This window comes from Pagrus major, chromosome 21 (genome assembly GCF_040436345.1).
Source record: "Pagrus major chromosome 21, Pma_NU_1.0".
Lineage (NCBI taxonomy): Eukaryota > Metazoa > Chordata > Actinopteri > Spariformes > Sparidae > Pagrus > Pagrus major.
In genome coordinates, this window is record NC_133235.1 from 11,341,944 (window position 1) to 11,365,064 (window position 23,121).

At 41.4% G+C, this 23,121-nt stretch overlaps 2 protein-coding genes across 3 annotated transcripts; one reads left to right on the forward strand and one right to left on the reverse strand.

The window, feature by feature from the left end:
* The first annotated feature begins 219 nt into the window (after positions 1-219).
* On the forward strand, positions 220-10,149 carry pgap6 (post-glycosylphosphatidylinositol attachment to proteins 6). Its single transcript, XM_073491325.1, has 13 exons — positions 220-394; positions 925-1,108; positions 1,220-1,421; positions 2,090-2,217; positions 2,698-2,963; positions 3,063-3,409; positions 3,518-3,614; positions 4,181-4,295; positions 5,431-5,573; positions 5,746-5,924; positions 7,088-7,234; positions 7,361-7,477; positions 7,566-10,149. The coding sequence occupies exons 1-13, from the start codon at positions 331-333 to the stop codon at positions 7,881-7,883; spliced, it is 2,307 nt and encodes a 768-aa protein (XP_073347426.1). The 5' UTR covers positions 220-330; the 3' UTR covers positions 7,884-10,149.
* Positions 10,150-12,327: 2,178 nt separating this feature from the next.
* rgs11 (regulator of G protein signaling 11) lies at positions 12,328-23,059 on the reverse strand. 2 transcript variants are annotated; one of them, XM_073491545.1, is made up of 17 exons: positions 22,967-23,059; positions 22,607-22,703; positions 22,282-22,332; positions 21,355-21,461; positions 20,391-20,442; positions 20,048-20,106; positions 19,769-19,845; positions 19,605-19,686; positions 17,832-17,900; positions 17,272-17,295; positions 17,106-17,167; positions 16,747-16,860; positions 16,448-16,563; positions 15,103-15,190; positions 14,880-15,018; positions 13,049-13,131; positions 12,328-12,964 (listed from the first exon to the last, which is right to left on the reverse strand). In XM_073491545.1, exons 1-17 carry the CDS (start codon positions 23,027-23,029, stop codon positions 12,832-12,834), a joined length of 1,416 nt encoding a protein of 471 aa, XP_073347646.1. In that variant the 5' UTR covers positions 23,030-23,059; the 3' UTR covers positions 12,328-12,831. The 2 variants fall into 2 exon arrangements, with proteins under 2 accessions (XP_073347646.1, XP_073347647.1); XM_073491546.1 differs by lacking the exons at positions 21,355-21,461; positions 22,282-22,332; positions 22,607-22,703; positions 22,967-23,059 and adding an exon at positions 21,017-21,054.
* Between the last annotated feature and the right edge of the window lie 62 nt (positions 23,060-23,121).

Sequence of the window (23,121 nt, forward strand, 5' to 3'; positions counted from 1 at the left end):
TTTTAAGCGCTTAAATATTAACATCAAACTAACACACATAAGATATGGTTATTTATGTCACCTTAATGATATTTGCTCATTATCTCTTTTAAAAGGACATTAATTGTACGAGAAATGCAAGTTCGTTACTAAAAGGTCGTTCATGCGTACGATGTTACTATTTCCGACAGACCGCAAAGGGAGCACCCGACTGCTCTCGTGACGTCACTTATTTACATGGAAATCCGGAAGTGCTGTGCAGGTAAAATGTTGTCCCGTTAGCAATGCGTTTGTGTGACATTACAGGTGGACCAAGGACGATGTAATGGTTCAGACACTCGCGGAGGAAACATGGAATTTAGTTTTCTACGTGGTCTGCTGTTCGTCTCCCTGACGGCTTGGACATTAGGAGACGGCAAGTGTTTGTTTTTTTAGCTAAAGTGACGAATTCCAGAGAGGGAACTGGTGTTAGCATGTTGGCTAACTACCTCGACTTGTTAGTTTACCGGAAAGAGAGAGACCGTTTGACAGTTTGCGCTCTGTACAGTTGTCACTCGCATGCACATTGTTAAAGACGTATATTGTGAGCCCTGTCATTGGTATGAGGGTGACAACATGTATATTTACAGTATATGTCTTTCAACTATACTGCTGACTGGTTATTCTTATTAAAATGTGTCAGCAGCCTCTAAAAACACTATATGATATTAAAATTGTAAAAAACAAAACAAAACGAAAAAAGTAATATACAAATGTAAATCATTTCAAAAGCATTAAATAAATGGCATGTGACGTTAATTCTTGCCTGTTCACACTAGTTCAAGGATAATCCTAGAGGCATAAGACATTGGCAGTAAGTTATGTTTACTGTTGAGTCTAACTTCACCACACCCAGTAGAAAAACTGTGTTTGTGCACTTTCATATTGAAGTGTTTCGCCCTACAGATGGACAGATGACTTTTGTGTCAGAGCTCTCGTCCAAACCAGCTCAGAAGTTGTCAAAGTACGGCTGGTACGGCAACGTGAGGCTGCAGAGGTTTCACATACCGGAGGAGACAGCCATCGCTCGCTGGCTCTTCACTGTCACCAAGGGCCACAACTTCCACTGTGGACAGCGCAATGTCACCATGTAAGATATGTCCTGATCACATCCCTCATCCCTGCTCTTTATTTGAGTCTCTCTGCTCAATTCCTGCCACTGCTTTTTCCTCTCAAGCTCATGTCTCTCTCTGTTTTGTAGCCATATTCGATGGGGCGCCCCTCCAGTCATAAACCCTATAGGATCAAAGTTTCCCAATCACACACTCTGGAGCCCCTGTCTGTCTCTGATCCTGCCGGTGACTTCACACAGCTCCACAACCTTTAATCTATCCAATCCCGCTCCTGGTGATTGGTATGTTGCAGCCCACTTGCCTGAGGATGACGGGCGCATAGAGCAGAAGGTTTGTCTCGAGCTGTACACAGTACCTGCTTGTTGCTCTTTATTACTGTTGTTGCTGTTATGAGTCCTCATTTTCTAAGATCTTTCCCTTGGTTCCATATGTACACAAACACTGTGCTAATTGAAAAGATTTGACACCAGCTATTTTTAAAGTTTTAATACCCTGACTGTGTTAATATTTAAAATTGAACAAGGGTTTTGTTTTGCCTTAAAGAGCCTAGATAAAGTGTCGGTATTCGAAAACAGCACTCGACTTGAAAATTTCCATTTAACTCCAACCTGTTCTACCGGAGCAGTGGGTATGTGGATTGTGTCTTTTGTAAGGTAGCTAAACTGCATTCTTCTTCGTCTTCTTGGCTTCTGTTCCTGTTGCAAAATTTGTTGGTAATGAAGCCTTGTTGAGTGGCTACTTAGACGGGACCTACAACTATAAACAAAGTAACACAGTATGAAATTGTGCTGTGATGACAGTTTGTTTTTCAGTTTCTTCAGTCCTGAAAGTCAATAAATGAAGATTTTTCTTCTGATTAAAATGTCTTCCCCAAAACTACACAGTGCACCTTTAAGGTGCAAGACAATACAGTATAAATTGAAGAGTAACTATGCGCCATAATGTCTCTCTTTCTATATATATGTATACAGAATAAAATTTCTGTCTTTATCTGTTAGGGCTTTCCGTCCTGCTCGTACTTCTTCCAGCCTCAGCTGTCAATCAGGAGAGCGGTGGACACTCCCACTTTACAGCAGGGCACCTTCCTCCAACAAACTGCAGCATCTGACCGACCTGCACGCCTTAAGTAAGAAGTGTCTGTTTTGTTTTCTCTTGTCTCATCCTTTGTTCTATATTATTATTATAAACTTACTGGATGTAAAGCAGCATTATGTAGAAATCAGCATTTTGTGCAATTTGGCGCCCCCCACAGTTTCTGAATGCAACACCACTGTCGTAAATACAAATCCCAGGTCTGTAACAGTTTGTCAGCCGTAATGTAGGTGCTAACTACAAACAAAACTATTACATCATAACAATGTGATGTGTTGAAAACTTGTATGTTGAAGTGAACATGTATGTAACGCTGTGATCCTACCCTCTCACTGAAGGTACATAGTGCAGAAACAAGTGATGGGGGGGCAGAGTGGCTGAGACAGAGACACCATTCACCCTGTTACAAGACGCTGAACCATCAACATGATTTTGAAGCTGTTAATTTGAGGTGAAAACGTTACATAATGTTGCTTTAAGTACATTTACTTTAATGTATTTGTGTCTGTCTCAGGTTGTATGTTCCAGAGTTTGCCTCCTCTCTCTCCGTCTCTGTGGCTGACTGTTCTTCAGGGGAGGGGTCAGACAGTGGAAACTGTTCACTGGTCCTCAGGCTCGGCTCTTCCTCTCTGCAGCGCCGCCCGTTAACAGTGAACTGCTCAGGGATTGGCTGCTCTGCAGCTCTTTCTAACCCACCTTGGGACACATGGTTACGGGTTGTTGTGGAGAACAGCCAAGACAACCGTACCGTGACCTTCAGTATTGTCTCAAACTACACAGGTGAACACAGAAACACACACACACACACACCTTTAACACATGTTTCACACACTGTCTGTTTTAATCCACCACCTGCGTGTGTGTTAATGTCTGCCACAGTGGGATGTAAGCCAAAAAGTGTTGGCCTCAAAGCAGATGACGACATCAACAAGCTTCGTGGCAACAGCAGCTATAGCAACTCAACATCAGCGAGCAACAGCTCAGTGGTTACAGACACAGTCGCCTTTAGCAACCAATCAGCATCACCCTCAACACCGCTATTGGCGTCGGCGTGTGTGTGGAGCATCCCCGTGCTGTACGAGGAGGTGGATGTTCTGTCGCTGCGATTCACGGCTGTCAACGGGCCAAACATCAGCGTTACACACACACACCCCACACTGCTCACCTACCCCCTGCACACACAGGCTACTGGTGGTACACTCAACCTGCAGCTCACACTCAATACCGTGAGTGACACTGAATTAACAAACGCACACAGTATGACAAAGTATGTTAAAATTGTGCATGATTTTGCTGTTTTACATTAATACGTGTGTGTGTGTGTGTGTGTGTAGACTAATGTAACCCTGGGGAACAGCAGCAGTGTGGTGGCCTGCCTCTCTCCCTGGGCTCCAGTGCTCCAACTCAACCACTCTCAACCCTGTCACACAGGTAGCACCACTCACTGGAATGATGTATTCACATTCACACGATGCCTTAAACACCTTCTGTAGCTTCATTAATCAGGCAACATCAAGATAGAATATCAAAACATGGAGATACTGTAGAAATAATAATAATTGCTGTATAACAAATATCTGATTAAACCAGACAGGCTATGTTTTTATTAGAGCGTGCAGTGTTAAAAGTTGTCATGCAGACGTTCTTCACCTGTTCAAGTCTACGAAAGTCTTTCAAAGGGTTTCTCTGACTTCTGCTAAGTGCATGCTGGGATCCCTTCCAACATCTCTATGACTCAGACGCCGTCACATGGATATTTTATGCAGCTATGAGGAAATAGGTGTTGTTTAGAGTAGCTAATCTTTAGACAACAAGCAAGAATAATTTTAATTCATATATAAAGAAATTTAGCTTGATATTTTACGCTCTTATATATTATTTTGTATTGATCAGATCTGTTGTGGAATTTCAATAAATGAATCACTCCTTCTTGATACACTAATGTCCAGAAACACATAACTAAGCAGGAAGATTGACTCTCCCGTGTGTGTCCGCAGCTTTGTTTGGAGGATACGGTGTTCGTGTGAATGCCAGTGTTCCTAAAGCCTTGGTCAGGCTGCCTTTCCCTCAGTCAACAACATGGTACCTCACCCTGCAGCTCATGTGTAACAGGTAACATTGCGCAACGTCAAAGTGTGTTTCACACTTGTGTATACTTTTAGCGTTGATTTAAAAATGTCTATTTAGAGCACCATATATCGTTTTTAAAATCGTTTCTAACTCACTTCTATAATGACAGTGGTGAACGATATCTTTGGGATCACATCCAGAGTGATTTGATGAACCAAAGAAACACAGACAGCCAATCAAAATCCATCTGAATGTAATGATTATTTTCTATGAAATAATGTTGCAGGAGTGCTTGTAATATTGGTTTCTAACTGTAGCCTTTTATTTAAGATTATCAAATGTCATTTAGAAAATACTTTGTAGATGTTCTACTTTAATAAATCAGTCTATGTTGTGTATACAATTTATTCAAAGCTTATATAAAGGTAAATTAGGCTGCAAAGTAAACATAAAAAAACACAATTGTCAGCTGAGGCATTCCACCATATAGTCTTTGGAACCAAAGATGTTTGTTATACCTCCACGCGCTTGTCGACTGCTTTGGCCAGAACACATTTTTGGCCATTACTCAAGAATTCAACTTACAAAAGTTGTGACATTTGATATCCAAAGAGGTTTAATGCACTGTGACATCATAATATTCTGCAAAAAAAGTCCTGGCCAGTATTTAATTCCACAAAGGCAAACGACCACAATGGGGTAATTCTAGTTTTGTATTAAGTGATGTCCTCTTTGACAATCACCAGGATAATTGATGATATCTCGTACAAAAGTTTGAATACAGTTTGACTTCAAAAGACGACAACTCTCATAACAGAAGGTTGGATTCTCCTTACTCGTCCCTTCTTTGGAGAATTTCTTGAACCCATATGTTTCTGGTTATCAGGTCATTAAAATTCATTTTCATTAGCTGCTTGGCGCATCTGCTATTAACAGACCATTAGCGTTCATCAGTTCATTTATCGTTCACATCGTCATTGTTCTAGTGATCGGCCTTGGTGTGGAAAGCCCTCTAGTCACTGTGTGAAAAGGGGTAGGGATCAGGGCTGAAGTGAAACATTTGTATCCACATTTAGAGGTCCCATAGTTTTGAGACTTTGAGTTTGATGAGCTATTTTCTGTCTTGTTTATTGTTTAAAGTGTTTTTTAATAATTAAATGTGTGTTTTTCCCTGCAGCAGTGACTGTGGTAACACATCGTTGGTGTCTGTGGTCCCAGAGGTGTTTCTCAGTGCCTGTGTCGAGGACTGTGGGACATATGGAGAATGTAGACTGCTGAGATCCTACAGCTACCTGTACGCTGCCTGTGTTTGCAAGGCTGGTACGACTCTGACACACGCACACACACACACACACACACACACACACACACAAAAAGCAACTTTTTGCCTCACTGTGTCCTTTCTTGTTATTTATTGTTTAATTAAGAGAATCACTAATTTTGTTTTGTTTTGTTTTTGTGTGTGCGTGTGTGTGTGTGTGTGTGTGTGTAGGCTGGGGCGGCTGGGGCTGCACCGACAACTCCACAGCTCAGTCGTACCGTCGCCAGTTGACGGCCACTCTGCTGCTCACGCTCAGCAACCTGGCCTTCCTGCCCGCCATCGTGGTAGCCGTCACACGCTTCTACATCACCGAGGCATCCGTCTACCTCTTCACAATGTTCTTCTCCACGGTAACACACATTAAGAAACACACATGTACACCCGCAGACGTGGGAATAATTATACTTAACATATTCTTTTGGCCTGACAGTGTAATGCTGTGTTAGGGAAGCTTCAGTAAATCAAAACAGACATCTCCTTCGTATTTACAAAGCTCAAGCCTGGCAAGTTTTTATCTGGGTCATCGCACTTTCAATGAGCCAAGGTGACAAGTGAGCCAACTGACAGTGAAGACTGCCAGTTAAGGCACTAAGTGTACCTTCTAAACATATTTTTATGACCTAATTCTATGTAACAGAGAAGGATATTAGTGCAGGGATGCAAAAGACTTTTGATAAGTCTTTATCATATCTATCTACTAGTTTTTGAGAGCAGGGTCCTGTTGACTGTCTTACTTCATCTATTTAAGGACACTAAGACTTCATCATGTATTGTTAACAGATGTGGTTGTACTTATGCTGACTTGTGTCCAGAGTAGAGTTGTTTGGTATCGCCCTTGATGTAAGTTATCTTCAGATGACTCCACACCAGATTAAACACAAATTTCAACCATGTTTACCACCCAGGGTTATTTTATTTACACTTCTGAGAAAAACTAGAGTTATACATTTTGCAGATTAGTCACTGAGGCTTTTTTCAGACTGCAGGCAAATCGGATTTGTTTCTCAAAGCACATCTTGAAGACCGACGGTCCGCACTGTAATTTACATGTGATCAGATCGGACTCGCATTAGGTCAGTGCGGTAACGACAGCGTCAGTAACTGTGCACACTGGTGACTCACCCTTCAAACAATCGTGCCATCATGGTCACAGTGCAGAACTCTTCAATCACACCAGACTGATCTGCTAGTAGCAGACTCTGCTCTGCTGCTCTGATGCATTACAAGTGAAAATCACATTTGATTGGCCAGAGAGTTGGACTGAGATGCATTTGGAGAAGTCCAACTGCAAACACATTTCGAACCACCTCCAAGTTTGCAAAAAATGTGTTTTGATTTAGTTTTGACTTTCTAAAATCTATCTGGATATGCCAAATGCCAGATTTGTGCTGGCAGTCTGAACAAGACCCATGTGTATGAGAGCAGATAATGTGAGAGTTAATGACTACTTCAACTAACTCTCTAACTAACCGACTCTTTTTGCATGTTTTTTTTTCTTCTCTCCACTTTCCAGTTCTACCATGCATGTGACCAGCCTGGTGTAGCTGTAATGTGTATAATGGACTACGATACCCTACAATACTGTGACTTCCTGGGGTCAGTCTGCTCCATCTGGGTCACCATCCTGTGCATGGCTCGCATCAGAGACACATTTAAATACGTAAGACACTGACCACTGATTACAATCCTGTCATACTATCATCACACTTTACTGAGGATTAAAATGATATTTAAGTGCTTCAGTTTGTTTAATATATTCTGTTTGTGTATCCTCCTTTGTGTGTAGACTGTGTTTATGCTCGGGGCTCTGCTGATAGCCATGTCAATGCAGCTGGACCGTAAAGGTCTGTGGAACCTGCTGGGCCCCGTCCTCTGTGCCCTGCTGTTCATGGTCACTGCCTGGGTAAGAGATACACCACGATAATACAGGAACAACACTATGTGACGGACGTCATGAGGTTTGCTGAATCAACTTCTGGTTTGTTCCACAGGTGTACCGAGGGGTGCGGCGGCGTCACTGTTACCCACCTTCTTGGAAGCGCTGGGTCTTCTACCTGATCCCCGGGGCACTGTGTGCCCTAATCGGGGTATGTTTGTACATTTTTGCCGGGACGGAGGAGAACTACTACTACACGCACTCGCTGTGGCACATCCTGGTGGCCAGCTGCGTGGTGTTCCTGCTACCACCCGAGGAGAAGAACAGGGAGGCGTGGGGCTGGAGCAGGGGCTGGAGTTGGAGCTGGAGACCTCGGGTTTGTGGGTACACGCTCTGTCAGAGCAGCAAGGACGAACTCTACGCTGTCACATAGACATAGCAGAGACGCTACAAGGAAGGAAGGAAGGGACTCGGCATTGATTGTTAACTACAAACATTCACATAAGGTAAAGGGACAAAAGGTGAAATGTTTTTATATTTCAATAAAAACATTCTCAAGAGGTGTTTAAATTAGCTTAAAGGGACAGTTCACCCCAAAATCAAAAATGCATATTTTTCCTCTTACCTGCAGTGTGAACTATCCATCTAGATTGTTTTGGTGTGAGTTGCTGAGTTTTGGAGATAGAGACTTCTCTCCAATATAATTGAACAAGACGGCTTGTGGTGCTCAAAAAGCCAAACTTTTTAACTGTATTTGGAAAAACTCAAGATAATCCTCAGACGTTGTTGTGAGCAGTTTCATGTAGGAACTGTTTTCTTTATCACAGCGCAAGGAAGCGTGTATGTCGTTTTATCAATGAGTAGATGCTCACATCCTTCCATGCAGCGATACAGTTTGCGGGCGTACTCGCCAACCCTCCCGATTTTCCTGGGAGACTATCTTTTTTCATTGCTCTCTCCCGGTTCATTCTGGGGGTCACAAATCTCCTGTATTTCTCCCAATTTGGGACAGTTTTTCACACTTTTAGTTATCTACAGTTATATAGTTCCTACATGAAGCGGCTCACAGCAAGGTCTGTGGATTATTTTGAGGAAACGGGTCATGATTTCTGGAGAGTTTTCCACGTTTTTTTTTTTTGCCACTTTGAGCACAAGCCGAGTGCCACCTAGTTCCATTATATTTGAGAGAAGACAGACATCTCAATGGCCTGGCAAAAAAACCTGGCAACTCACACCAAAACAATCTAGATGGATAAATAGCCGTGCAGGGAGGAAGAGAAATGTCATTTTGATTTTGTGGTGAACTGTCCCTTTAAACAGTTACCTTGCAGACAACCTGAAATGCACACACACAAACACAAACATCCCGATGAACCCAAATCAAACCTGCTGAAACCTCCAAGGTGGTCCATTGCACCAGCTTCGGTGTGAACATCAAAACCTGCAGGTAGCACACCACCTGACCTTTGACCTCACGACCAGGAGTTTGTACATATTGTGTATGTACATATTTTACTCGGCTAGAAAAATATTTGGAATATTTATAAGGAATAGCACTTTGTGGAACTCTTTTAAATCTTTATATATTTAGCTATCAATTAGTCTGCTGATACGATATACAATATTTATAGCTGATGTAAACCCTCATTCATGTGCCCTCTTGTATTTTCATTTTTCCAGACATGCTTGATTTGTATCTGCCAGGTAGTTTTAACAACTCAAAGTCCACTTTAAGGCTTTGTTCTGGAGCTTTCAATCAGATGAAGAAGAATCAAAATGTATCATCACAGAACAAGAAGGAAATGAAATCATCCAACATACATCATTCAAAACCAGCAAACCTTTCTTTAAGTCTTCCCCATAATGTCGACCTCAGCTTTTTAACTCTCTCCCATGTGTCTTCTCAGAAAGCCAGCTGTAATCAGAGGCTTTTCACCGAGCGTACGTGTGAACAGGTGGATAAACTAATGTGTAGTCGTTTGGGGATACAGGGTGCCTTCTCATTCCGTTTGAAAAAGAAAAAAGAAAAAAAAAGAAATCCAGATAAAATGCCGTACATGACAGGATGTTATGTTCACATACAGATATATATATGCAGCTTTCTTTTCTTGTCTTTTTTCCCTCTCTAAGACCTTCCCAGGAAACATTAACTCTGAAGCACTTTTATGATTAAAAAGCTGATTCCACTATGTAATGTACATAGCCCACATGTGTATGAATGGGCACTTTATGAATGTATATTCAGATTATTGTGTCCAGTGCCTCCTCCTGTCTGTATCTTCATGTGAATGAGTGCACTGTGTGTGTGGTATGAGTATGTATGTGTGTTTTGAATCACACCTTCCACACTTTTTTTTTTCATTTCATTTGTGTTGTCTAATTTATGCGCCCCATGATGTTTTCATTGTGATTTTGCACTGTTTCAGGACGTTTCTGTCACTCTCGCAGAGCCTTCCATTGATTGTTGAAATGATCTTTTCCTCATTTGTGAGAGTGAATCACTTCTTGTTGTTCAGTTGTATACAAAAGGGATTCTACCACAACAATGTACTGTCGCTGTCATTGTGTGTAAGGATGAAGAAATGTGTCATGCTCCATGTAAAACATCCTTGTCCTGGACGACTACTTTTCAATCTGTTAAAAGAAATCACCCAAACAGCATTTAGCCTCCCAAAAATAAAGCTGTCTAAAAAGAGAAATGTTTCATGATTTTTTCTTTTTTCGTTTCATACTGTTGTTCCTTCCTCAGGCACTCACACACACACACACACACACACACATACACACACAGCAGGAGAGGATGCAGAGTGGATGGAAGCGGATTACCATAATCCTCAGAAATATAGAAAGTGCTTATTTGGAGTGGTGAAATACACATTTCTCTGTGTGAGTGTATATATAGCCTCCTCCATTAGTAAATTTGATGGGCACTCAGATGGAGCAAAGCTGACACAGATCAGCACTACAGATCACAACAGCCTAACTGCTCGTCTGTCTGACAGTCAGAATGAGAGCAACAACGGCCAACATATCCTGACTTGAAGTCCCCGCCCCCCTCCCCGTAAGTCATGCTTCAAAGGTTTTGGATCCTGCATTTCCCATCATGCAACTCAGAAGCATAAGGCCTAAAGACCATCATCTTTAAAAAGTTTCCTGTTAATGGTGCAATATCAAAGACTTGGTGTCCTGTGGATCTTGTACTCAAAACAACAGCTCATCAACAGACGTCATAATGTCAAAACTGTTATTTCTTCATGTCTTCAGAATTAATTTTTTGCATGTTGTCAACTAAAATTCTTACATATTGCACCTTTTAAATGTTTAGACTCGTAAGCCTGACTCAAGACCACAGATAACTCCTCCACGGCTTTAGGAGGTGTAATCCAATTGTTATCACGAGCTGAGTGGTAGTCCTTGCAGCATTTATGCGTGAAATCTGTGTAGTGCCCCTTTAATTGTCACCTAAAAGGGAACCTTTCTTAGTTTTAGCGGTGATATGATACAGTTCAGCCCTGCAGAGACAAATACTCTCTATGTGGACCCTCAGTTTGTGTGTGTCCCAGGATAGATGATTAAAGGGATAAAAGGTTTAAAAAATGTATTCCTTCTCCACAAAATTTCTTCTAAATATTTTCTTTTCTTTTGTTGCTATTTTTCTTTTGGATACTTTCATCTCTTCATTCTTCTGTTTTACATAAAATGGTCTGAGAAGGAAAAATTACACTTTGGCTGAACCGTTCACAACTCATATTCACTGTCAGGCATCAACCTGAGATGAAAGGTAGATATTTGTTATATTTTTAGCTAAAAAGAAATGGAGCCACTTTGACCACATACAGCCAGTAGAGGGAGCCAGTCCAGTAGAAGAAACTGCAGCTCCCACAGGAACAATGGAGGAAAAGGAGGGAAGTAAAAGCTGAAAGGTTATTAGATGGAGAGGAAAGGTGTAAAAAGAGGTTTGTAAGTTCAGACACAGAAGTGGAGGAGACAGAACAGCATGTGCAGACAGGTGGCGCTGTAGGAAGCAGACCTGAGCTGATGTAGCAGCTGGTTTTTAAGCTTCTGGAAGTAGCTGTCAAATGGGTTGAGTCACTTAAACACTGTAATTCAATCCTGCAAATGTCAGCGATAACGAGGATAATATCAATCTAAAACTGTATTTGATTGTTTTTTTTGTCTGATGATAAATTCTGTAGCAGTTCCTGTAGCTAACCCTTCACATCTGGGCACTATGTTTTTTTGGAGAAGAAAATCTAAATCAGAATTGTAATATTTACAGTATTAGGGGGTAATAATACAAACTCAGAAATATTTATTTTTTCCATAACTGAACAAACAAGCTGTTCTCAGACGACAATAAGGTCCCCAGAACACTGAAGCTAGAAAGGTGGCAGGGTCCGCCACATATAAACAAAGTAAAACAGTATGATATTCTGTTGTTCTTTAAGGTGAGTCTGTTTAATAAGTGCATTCAGTCATGTTTGTTTAGACATAAATCAGTCAATCAAGATCTTCCTCTTCTGATTAAAATTTCTTCCCAAAACTACACAGTGCACCTTTAAGAAAAGCTAAAACAAACCATATGAAGGCTTTGTGCTTTAAATAGATCCAAAGGCATCAAATAAACAGAACACGTCAAAGACAGAGAAGATAAGAATCGGTGGAGGTCAAAGGAAAAGAAGTAGATTTAAAAATAAAAGCCTGATCACATCTCCACGCACACTCACAGTTGACCACAGCATGCAGAGCTGAGAACACAACACAACACTGAATGCTGTTGTGACATTTTATTGGGATGAAAACATGCTCGAGCAAAATGAACAGCAACAACCGTCACAATGTGAAGCGGCCGCGTGGAATGAACAAAATAAGCAAACTGTACGATAATCACAGACATGCTGAGGCAAATGTTTGGACTAAGTACATATTTTACATCTCTATTGCTCTATAAACCTGCCTAAACCTGGGTATGAGATATTCTATATAAAAGCTCTAAGGGGAGGAAGGTTGACTTGGTGTCAGGAATCAATATCAAGAACAACAGGACAGACTTTTGGACTTAGACGGGATGTAGAAGCAGGATAACTACACAGCAGTAAATGCTGTAACAGTAGCACTAAAAGCTCTTTTTTTTCTCTGCTGCTCACTGCTTGTGCTTTGGGAATAAGAAGTGATGCTCCTGAGGTAAGCTCTGAGAGGACGCTCTAATGTTGAAATCCTAGCTGTGGTAATGTACAGCGGTGAGAGAGAAGCTCTGGCTTTCACGCAGACAGTTTGACTTGAAAGAAAAAAGCAGAGGAGAGCTCCTTGGGTGGTTACTATGGTGATCAACAGAGACAATGGAGGTGATTGAGCACTGACATTGTTTTTTGGCCCGGGCATCAGGCATTGGAGCCGCCTGCAGAGTTGGTACCTGCTTGCCCGGCCCCCTTGGCCTGTCCATCTTCCGCCTGGGTGGCAGCCTGAGCAGGTGAGGGGCTGGAGTGCCGCTGGCGTCTCATGAAGGGGAACACGCTGAGAGGAAGGAAGGACAAGTGTAATGTTAGAAAACAAATACAGTAACGGATAGTAAAAGTGGTGATGAGTGTGAGTTTTTACCTTTTCTTCGTCTCCTGGGGGACAATAGCTTTGGCCAGCATGTTCTTGTATAGGTCAGACTTGAGATATCTTGGGTAAGAGTCCTACACACACAAATACAATGGCATCACACAATATTACCACCAAAGTAAACCCCAATAACTGTCAGTTAACCTTAAAGTACCTATGAAGTCAAAATAGCTTTTTTCACATATATCTTGCTTCATATCTCACCTATACACCAGTATCAGGCCCAACAGTGACAAAAAAAAGCTGTTTTGATGGTATTTTAGAGTTCCTGGAAAATCATTAAAAATGTTGATGACTCATCCTGCACTCAGGGGCCTTATATTCATTTTTCATCCAATAAACGCTTTCTTTATTTTATGACGCTGCCATGGATGTATAAAAAGAATAACGCTTCAGAGGAGCGTGTTGCCTGGGACCAGACCTCACCAATTACTGTACAAAAACACTTTATTCAGTCATTTGAAAAATATTTTCTCCATAAAACATGACCCAGGTTCACTGGGTCTTGTTTTATGGAGAAAATATTTTTCTGGTTTTCCCTCAGGCTGCTGGACAGATAGCTTTACTTGTTGTTCAAGTAGCTGCTAACAAACTGATAACCAGCAGCTTCTCAATGAACAGCTCCAGACTGGGACTGTAAGCGGCCTCCGAGAATGATGATGGAGGCCCGTTGGAGTACCAAGGTGATTTATGGAGTTTCCTGGTAGACAGATACCGGTAGCTTTGTTGCTAAAGTAAGCACTAACTGCTGCTAAATGTAGTTTGCTGCCATCAGGTCCGTAAACGGTCCTTGCTGACTCAGCCCCTTTTTGCCAGAAAACCACATTGGTATTGCATTCCCTTCCCTTCCCTTCCCTTCAAACTAGCCTCCATCTTTTCGGAGGCGGAGTTTTACCGTCCTGGTCCAACCGTATTCACTGAGAGCTGCCAGTGCATGGAGAGAGAGAGAGTGTCAGAGACTCAGCGGTTAGGGGATGGGGTGGGGCATTCTGTGCTATTAGCTGCTGCCTGTTTTTACAGGAAACACGCAACTATGCCAAAGCAACTAGCATTCTATGAGCCGTTTCATGGGGAAAAGTTGCCATTTTGATGTGTCTGCTTTAGTTTTTGGTTAACATATGAATAAATTCTCCCTAAAACTGACAGATATGGGGCAATGGCCGAATAAAAGGTGCTCAGTTTGCACTGTATATGAGGAATCTTGGGAATTGTAAGATTAGAAAAGTAGGCGTTATATGTGGCGTCCCTCTAGGGTCAATACTAAGTCCACTGCTGTTCACAAAATGGAAAAACACAATTCAAGTTATCATAATTACGCTGATGACACACAGTTATACCTGAAAGCTAAACCCTGTTTGATCACTTAACAAATGCATCATAGACACAAACAACTGGACGACAACTTCCTGCTGAAAGAAAAAATATCTTGTTATTGGTGCAAAAACCATCTTTGGAAAGTACCGCACAGGTTAGCGTGGGTGTTTCCTTGAGTCTGACTTTTCTTTTCCAGAGCCACATCACCAACATCACAAAAACGTCCTTATATCATCTTAAAATCTCATCTCATACTGATGAAGACATGCTTTCATTTCTTGACAGTTGGATTTTTGCACTCCCCTCCCACTGATTGGCCTAAAAAAACACCATGAGTAAAACGTTATTTTTTTGCTTGCTAATGAGTTAAAAAGGTTTTTCAGATTCTGTAGGAATTAATTGAAAATAGTGGATGTCTGGAAGAGTAGATAGAGTACATTCAAACTTTCACACAGTCAAGTGTTTTGGGAAATAATTAGCTATAATGCAAAGTATAATGGGTTCAGACCTTCTTCATGAGAAAGTAGATGTGCATTTGTGCATCGTCCATGACAAATCGATGCGGGTGTCTGATCCCATCGAGGGTTTTATCCATCGTCTTACTGTCGATGTTGACCCAACGAGCTGCTCCAGGAGCCAGGAAATTTCTGAGTCACACACAGAAGAGTGGATGTCATCTGACAGTACATATAAGGATGTATTTTTACATGTTTTTGTGCTTGTACACTCACTTGTAGATATCCTCCACTTTCTCTATGATCCTGGAACTTTCTCCGTGTCTAACATCCTCACAGGCCTGCCAGAAACACAGGTTCTCGGCTGGCAGAGAGACGGACAGTGAGGTGAACGAAACAACAATGATGCAGGAAAAAGTAACACATAATTTGGCCTCTGTGGATAACCTTGGCCTCTGTCAGTATTTCATTTATCTGCATAGAGAAGCAAATGAATCCCGTCTTATGCCTTTTACCTTCCTCTACTGTATATCTCACTCTTAAATTTTTCCTGGACTCACCTCTCTCCTGTTTACTCTTCGCCCTGATCTACTCTTTCCATCCTCACAAATAACACTGTCATGAAATTAATCTTCTTTTCCACTACCTCAATCCTTCCATCTCTCACCGCTGGGATTGGAAAATGTCATTTGGGAAGATAATTATAATATGTTAATATGAATAACAATTAAAATTTATTTTCCTCCATTTATTATTGCAATAAGCCTCTCCATATGAGACCTTAGGCCTCCCCTCAGACAAAGCTTGGAAAAAGGTGCCCCTTCCCTTTAGTTTGGTGTATCGGATATTGCCTTGTTGGTGTTGTTTCTAGAACATTATAATCAATGTTGTTTCAGGATCATCATTGCCACTGACCAATCACGCAGTGATAATTCATAGCTTTGCAACGGGTGCTAGTGTTGTTCCTGGAACATGAAAATTAATTTCACTCATGGACCATTATTTGGCAAGCCGTCATGGCTGAGTGAGTTAAATATAAGACTCTTATTCAGGAGACCGGGTTTCCCGTGTATCCCGTTTGGAGCATTTCATTGTACTGTTCACTTCTTTGACAGTAGTTCACTTTTTATTTTCCGTGTCTTAAATTGTCTAAATGGTCTGGATTAAAATAATCACAATGTTAAACACATGTTTGAAAGGATAACTTCTCTCATGAGCATATTTTTCCAGTCTTTTTCCCCCAAGGTGCTAATTTATGACATCACAAAAACATGTCTAGTCAGTTTCAATGATGGTCCAGGATTAACACTGATTATGATGTTCCAGGAACACAAACAATGGCGATATCAGAACACTTGCTTAATTTCCCTTAAATCTCAGATGCCTTTGTAATCACGATTACATTATTTCACCCGATAGACACTCCACAATTGGACCTAGATAGCCTTATACTGCTGTTTGACATAACTTCAGACTGAAAAAAGGTCTGTTATAATGCATTCATTATATTTCTGACTCTGAGGAAGTGGGAAATCAAACACAGGCTCGGCTATTCTATGTGATTTCCTTTTGGAGTGCATACACAGGTGTATGTAAGTGCATTCCTGTCACTCTTCCTTACCACTAAACTCTTTCTCCAGGTAGGTCATGAACTCCCGCCTCCCCATGGAGTCTTCGAGGAGCTCCATGAAGCTGAAGCTCCAACGTTCCACTCGGAGACGTGTCGGTGTCGGCACCCTGCTCACAGAAACACACCAACGACACACACATCCAGCCACATTCAGATGGCAAACTACTGTCACTTGACATCACTGACATGTCAAGAGATGCTTCAGAGGCAAAACCAGCTAAACCACATTACAATACGGTGGTCTGTAGGTTGGACCTGTAAGGTGTGTGTTTATGTGTGTATTCTCTCACACTTCTGCATTCATTGTCCAGTGTGCAGTGTCATCAGAGATCCAGGGGTTACTGGGGAGGCAGCCTTGCATGATGGGGTCGTGGTTCAGGTACTGCTCGCTGTATTTCACAAAACTGCACATCCGCACATCCACAAATGCAGCGGCATGCACACACACAAGAAGACACACACGGTATTATTGTATTAGTGCTGCAGATCATGAGAGTTAATGGCCAGTAATTCCAACTTCCCTCAGGAAGAATCCATTAGTGGCTCTTACAGTGGGAACACTAAGCCTTATATATGAGACGTAGAGTTCGGGTCAGGCAACATCAAGTCCATTAGTCCTTGTGTATGTGTGTGTGTGTGTGTGCCCTACCCTTCTAGACAGATGGATGACTTTACACGGTTTCTTCCAAGGGCTCTTCTACTGGTTTCAATCTGTAAACAAAGGCACAAAGAACACGTAAACACACACATATTGAGCTATAATATACACTCAATGTACTTAAAGTGAGAGTTTACAAGTCATATATGATGTTTACCTCATTTTTGTAGTAGTCACTGTTCTAAATCTGTGAAGAGAAACACATCGTCATCACTTAAATTCAAACAGTGACTGGGTTATTATACATTTATATTCATATAATATTCATATTTATATTCAATTCAATAGCAGGCAGCTTCCCTGTGTCTATGAGTTCACCCACAATCATTGTCTATGAGTATTGAATTATAACAAATGAAGAATGTTGATTATTTACTGGTCATAACAATATGTAATTAATTATCATCACAGATGGATGTTTCTCTTGACTGCTGCTAATTAGCCATAATTTCCATGTGGCACAGAGGAAATGGGGAACATGTCATGTTAGCACCTCACATTTTTACCCTCTGTTTATATTTATAAAAACATTGTAATACAATGTAATTGTCCATAGTATAACACAGCTCGCTTAGACACTTACTTTGAAACATTCCCATCAGCAAGAAAGAGAGAAAGCAATCAAGCAAGGAGAGAAGAAAGTGTTATCACATTAGATTTTTCAGAGGGGAGTAAACAGTAAAATAGGAAGTAAATAAATGTGATAATGCCACTGACCAGTGTAACTCGTGCACTGAAGTTATTTGGTCTCTCTAGACCCACGTCCAACACATTATGCACCCCAGGCTGAAAAAAATACACATACACACTTTAATAACTATGTACAGTATAGCATGTTGTGTGTGTGTGTGTGTGTGTGTGTGTGTGTGTGTGTGTGTGTGTGTGTGTGTGTGTGTGTGTGTGTGTCTCTGATGACGATATGTGCAAGTGAGCACTTATCCTTCCTTGAGCTTTCCACTCCACTAGCTCTGACTTTTACTCTCCAGTTTCTCTTTCTTTTTCTCCATGCCCTCGTCCCTAATTCATAACAGCAAGACAAGATGGAGTCTCTCCTTCAAACCCTTGTCCTCTGCCTCCCCCGCCCCTCTCCCCCACAGCACATGTACACTTCCCATCCCCCCCCCCTTATCTTCCCCTTGTTCCTTCTCTCTGTCTGTCTTTGTCTAAGAATCAGATGGATGCAGTGGTGTGCAGGCAACATAAAGAAAGTAGAATATTATTTTTTTTCTCTCTCCTCTCTCTCCGTTTCTCTTCCTCTCTCTCTCACCCACTGTCCCTCTCTCTCTCTCTCTTGCCCCTGTTGTCAGCTGAGGCTTTTACCAGATGGATGAATATTTTATGTTGGCTGCAGAAGGGACTGTGAGTGAACATTAGTGGGACCTCTGACTGTTTTTAAATACTTCAATATACATTTCTATAGTTGTGTAGTATGATTAAACAAAGTATAGAATAGACATCATTGCATGTCTGTCCATCCTGGGAGAGGGATTCCCCCTCTTACTGAGGGTCTAAGGACAGAGGATGCCGTTCACTGTACAAATTGTAAAGCCCACTGAGGCAATGTGATTGTGATTTTTTTTTAATGCATAAATACAATTGATTTGATTTGATTTTAGAATAGCATAGCTTAGATCTACATAGTATTGTATAATATAGTGTGGAGCAATATGGTATAGTATCATATGTAGAATAGTATATTTTAATCTACCACAGTAGAGAATGCGTAGAGAACACTGTGTAGAGTGATAGCATAGTGCTTTACTAGTAGCATAGTAAAGCATGGCATACTATAGTATAGTATGGCACAGTATAGTATAGCACGGTAAAGTATAATATAGCATAGTATAGCATAGCATAGTATAGTATAGCATAGTATAGTATAGTATAGCATAGCATAGTATAGTATAGTATTTGAAGTATAATATAACATAGCATAGTATAGTATAGTATAGTATAGTATAGTATAGGATAGTATAGGATAGGATAGCATAGGATAGTATAGTTTAGCATAGTATAGCATAGCATAGCATAGTATGGCATAACATAGTGTAGTATAGTATGCTATAATTTCTTAGTATATAGCATAGCATAGTGTAGCATTGTATAGTATAGCATAGTATAGCATAGTATATTCTTATCCATCACAGTAGAGAACGCTATAGTGTAGACTTACATTGTATATTATAGCATATTGTAGTGTAGTATAAAGTACTGTATAGTTAGATAAGTGTTGTGCAGTGTAGCATAGTATACTATAGTCAGGTATAGCACAGCATAGTAGAAAGTAATGTATAGTACTGCATAGTACTGTTGTGTAGTATAGTATAGTATAGAGTAGTGTGCCGTAGTGCAGTATAGTGTAGAATAGTATAGTGTAGAGTACAGTATAGTATAGCATAGTATTGCATAGAGTAGTGTAGTGTAGTGGCGTGTAGTATAATACACAGCCTAATGCATTACAGTGGAGTACGGTAATAACAGTGAACGTACCGGGGGTCTGTTGATGAGCCAGTAAGCCTGCTCCTGACACTCTAAGACAATGCGGTCAGCCTTCCTCCTCTGTTTTGATGCTCTAAACATAAATCACACTGTAAGTTTGTGTGTTTGTGTGTGTCTTTGTGTGTAATGGTGCATGTGAGTGTATGTGTGTGTACCTGAGTTGCTCTCTGGCTTGCATGACCACAAAGTCCCAGGTGTGGTTGATTCTCTTGTGCAACACACTGTACCTCTCCTAAAGAGGAAGAGAAAAAAATGACAAGAGCTGAATAAGAAAAAAAAATAAATCACAGAGAGAAAAGAGGAGTGGAATGTTTGAAAGGTACTGATACTGCAGACCTTTCACCCTGGAGTCACTACTGCATAATTCATGACATGCACTCACTTTTCTGCCTTACTTACACACACACACAGACACACACACACACTTTCCTCACCTTTTCATATTCCATGAGTTCTCCTTGTTTTCTTATGTTCTTTTTAGCCAAATAGATTGCTGTTGGGAAAACAAAAAGAGTAAAGATAGAAATGAAAATAAGAGCTTTGTGCCATGATCTATTTATTTTGTTTTGCCCAAAGCTCATCTAAATGCTAATGGGGTTCCTTGTAAGAGGAAATGGAAGCATTATTGGTAGTTTGTCACACTTTATAGTGTGTTACTGAGTGGAAAACGGTTGTTTTTCCTTACACTTAAATATAAAATATATAAAGTAGTTTTACTCATTTTCCTTCACCTCACTGAGCTCCCCTCTTACCCCTTCAGTTTGTGTTTGGCATTACCATAGTCCAGCTCTGAGGCAGGCCACCGGGTACTAGTCCAGAAGTAAGGAGTCTGAGAAAAAACAAGTGACACTTTTATGACATTTCTGATGGAGGTTAATAGTGCGGGGGGTGATGATAAAGTGGCAGCAGAGAGAGGCAGATGGATGGGGGATTAGGAAGTGGGCTAATGGACTGAGAGGGAGAAAGGGAGATAGACAGTGGTGGAGAGAAGGTAATGGTTTAGTTAAAAGTGGTAAAGGATGGCAATTTAAGGAGAATGAGAGGGGATGTCATCCCCCTTGTTGGCAAAATGACCAAAATGCATGCTACCTCTCAGTCCCCCTTGTGGCAGACCAGGTGAAGAATATGTTAGTCTAGTCGGTCTGACTGAGGTTTGTGAAAGTTAGAATCTATGGCCCGAACCACGGCTCTGAAATATCAGCGACCTAACTCTGCTGTGTATTGATAAATCCATGGTACTGTCTGTGGTGCTGAAGTAGCAGAAGGATTTCTAATTGCGCTTTTTTCTTTCTATCCCAACCTTCTGTCAGTTTTGTCTTGGATCCATAACATTCTCTAAACTAAATACAAATACTAAATTCTAAGCTATATTGTAGCCTATATACTTTATAGAGTAGAATCACCTTTGTTGCCGACTTTTCGGTCAAGTGAGCATGTAGAATCAGCAGCGGAGCCCGTCAGTGACAGAAATCACTCAGATTTTGGGATAAGGACAGCAAAGTATCCATGATTTCCAGAGCAGAGAACGTAGAAGCTAGTTAACCATCAGCTGGATCCTTTCTGGTGTGTTCAAGTGCAGCTTTTTGGCTGACACAGGTGACGTGAGGCGACACAACACTTGGACTTCATCACCACTAGTTCTTTGATGTTGGTTTAGTGTGTCTGGGCTCTCGGGGTCTCATTCGGCTATCCCTTCTGTTAAAAAAAGGGAAACATACTGAATGGGGGATGATCGACTTACCTGGAAGCGGTAGGGTGACTCATCAGGCCGCAGCACAAGAGATCTTGGCTCCTTGAGGGGGTATATATACCCGTATTTCACCAGCATGCCACCAATGTGCAGCGCCTCTGTTAAAAACACCACAGAAGAAACTACTCATGAAGACTGTTTCAGCTTCTTTAGGGGATTGTCAGGGCTGTAAACTTAGAGAAGGTCATTTAGGACTTCAACCTTACACACTAGATTACATACATGTTTTCGATGTATATTCATAATCATTTGTGGTGAATGATAAGCTACCCTAAGTGAGAGCAAATTGTATTAATTGGCCAAAGGATATAAAATGAGTATGAATTGCGGTGGACCTAATTCTTCATACATTTTTTATCAAATGCCTGCACCCTGTCTGCAACCTCTCTGAAATCAAGGCTCAGTTCCAGTGATGAAATGCATCATCAATCTTCAGTCTCTTCTCATTTGTTAAAGAGCCCTACTTTTATGACTGACAGCTACCAAAAAAAGCTGTGCGATGCATTTTAATCAGCCTTTACCACTCTCTCTCTCTCTCCCTCCCTTGCTGACTGACTCCACTCTCTCTTACTTCAGCCTGCTCTTAGACTTCTATTTTTTTTTCCTAACCTCTAATTTAGTTCAGGTACGGTAAAATCTCCTGAGGTGAAATCCTCCACAGGGAGGCTAATCAAACCCAGATGATCGGGTGAGTTAATCACACTCGGATCCTCTGGGGCTCACCCCGTTCCTGTTTACTGGAAACAGCAACCCCGACAATACACACACACACATATCACTAGCACGTCAGCTTGAGAGAAAACACCATATCCTGGCAACGCGCTAGCAACGACACACAACAAGCCAGTCACCCTGAAACAGAGAATCACAGCAAATATTCTCTTCATCACACCGAAAATGTACATATCAGCTACTTACCCTCCTCAGAGATATTGTATTTCTGGATCAACCAGTCGATGATGTCGCGGCCTGAAGAAAAAATAAAGAGACAGAGAGGAAGGAGTCAAGAAAGGAGGACAAACTTCCTTCCTTTGCTCTGCAAAGCACACAGTATTCTCCTAAAATCACTGCTGCATTATGCATGACCACTGGGACAAACATAAGCTGCAGTGTGCCTGTTCGCACACACACACACACACACACACACACACACACACACACACACACACACACACACACACACACACACACACACACCGATGCTGATGCACAGTGACATAAGGAGTCACACGGACATACACACCTGTCATGGCGTGTGGGATGACAGTGATAAGGAGCCTCTGGTTTCTCATCTTCATGCCCATGTCAGGGTCCTGCATGGCCACGATCACTTTCTCCATCTGACACACACACACACACAGTGACACACCGAGCATGCAGACACCCATACACAATAAACAGTAAAACAACAAAAACAAATGCATGAATCAGAAATGGAGAAATAAAATGCAGATATTAAATGTTGCACCCTTTCATAACTTGTTTCCATCCTGCCTGCCTCCCGCTAATCTCGCATGTTCTCAGATTCACACAGGCTTATAACTACAGTGTAACATATCAGATTATGAAATAAACCAACACAGACAGAATTATACAGTCTTACCTTTCGAAAGCATGTCATTTGCTCCCGGTGCCAGCCTCCTTTAGCCAGGGTGTTGATGGTCATCTTGCGGGATGCTTGGGATCACTCGACGGGACAGCAAAGTGACACACCGAAGTGGTGCCAGGAGCGCGCGGCAGAGAGAGGGCGCACCACTG

Bases quoted from the DNA above. Each gene is read 5' to 3' on its own strand.
- pgap6 (XM_073491325.1), top strand. From the start codon at position 331: ATGGAATTTAGTTTTCTACGTGGTCTGCTGTTCGTCTCCCTGACGGCT. The intron at 1,422-2,089 runs GTTTGTCTCGAG...TTTATCTGTTAG, and splicing joins ACGGGCGCATAGAGCAGAAG to GGCTTTCCGTCCTGCTCGTA. The intron at 3,410-3,517 runs GTGAGTGACACT...GTGTGTGTGTAG, and splicing joins TGCAGCTCACACTCAATACC to ACTAATGTAACCCTGGGGAA.
- rgs11 (XM_073491545.1), bottom strand. From the start codon at position 23,029: ATGACCATCAACACCCTGGCTAAAGGAGGCTGGCACCGGGAGCAAATG. The intron at 22,333-22,606 runs GTGTGTATGTCC...TTTTTTCTTCAG, and splicing joins CATCCCACACGCCATGACAG to GCCGCGACATCATCGACTGG. The intron at 16,564-16,746 runs GTGAGAGAATAC...TTCTGTGAGCAG, and splicing joins TGGACAATGAATGCAGAAGT to GGTGCCGACACCGACACGTC.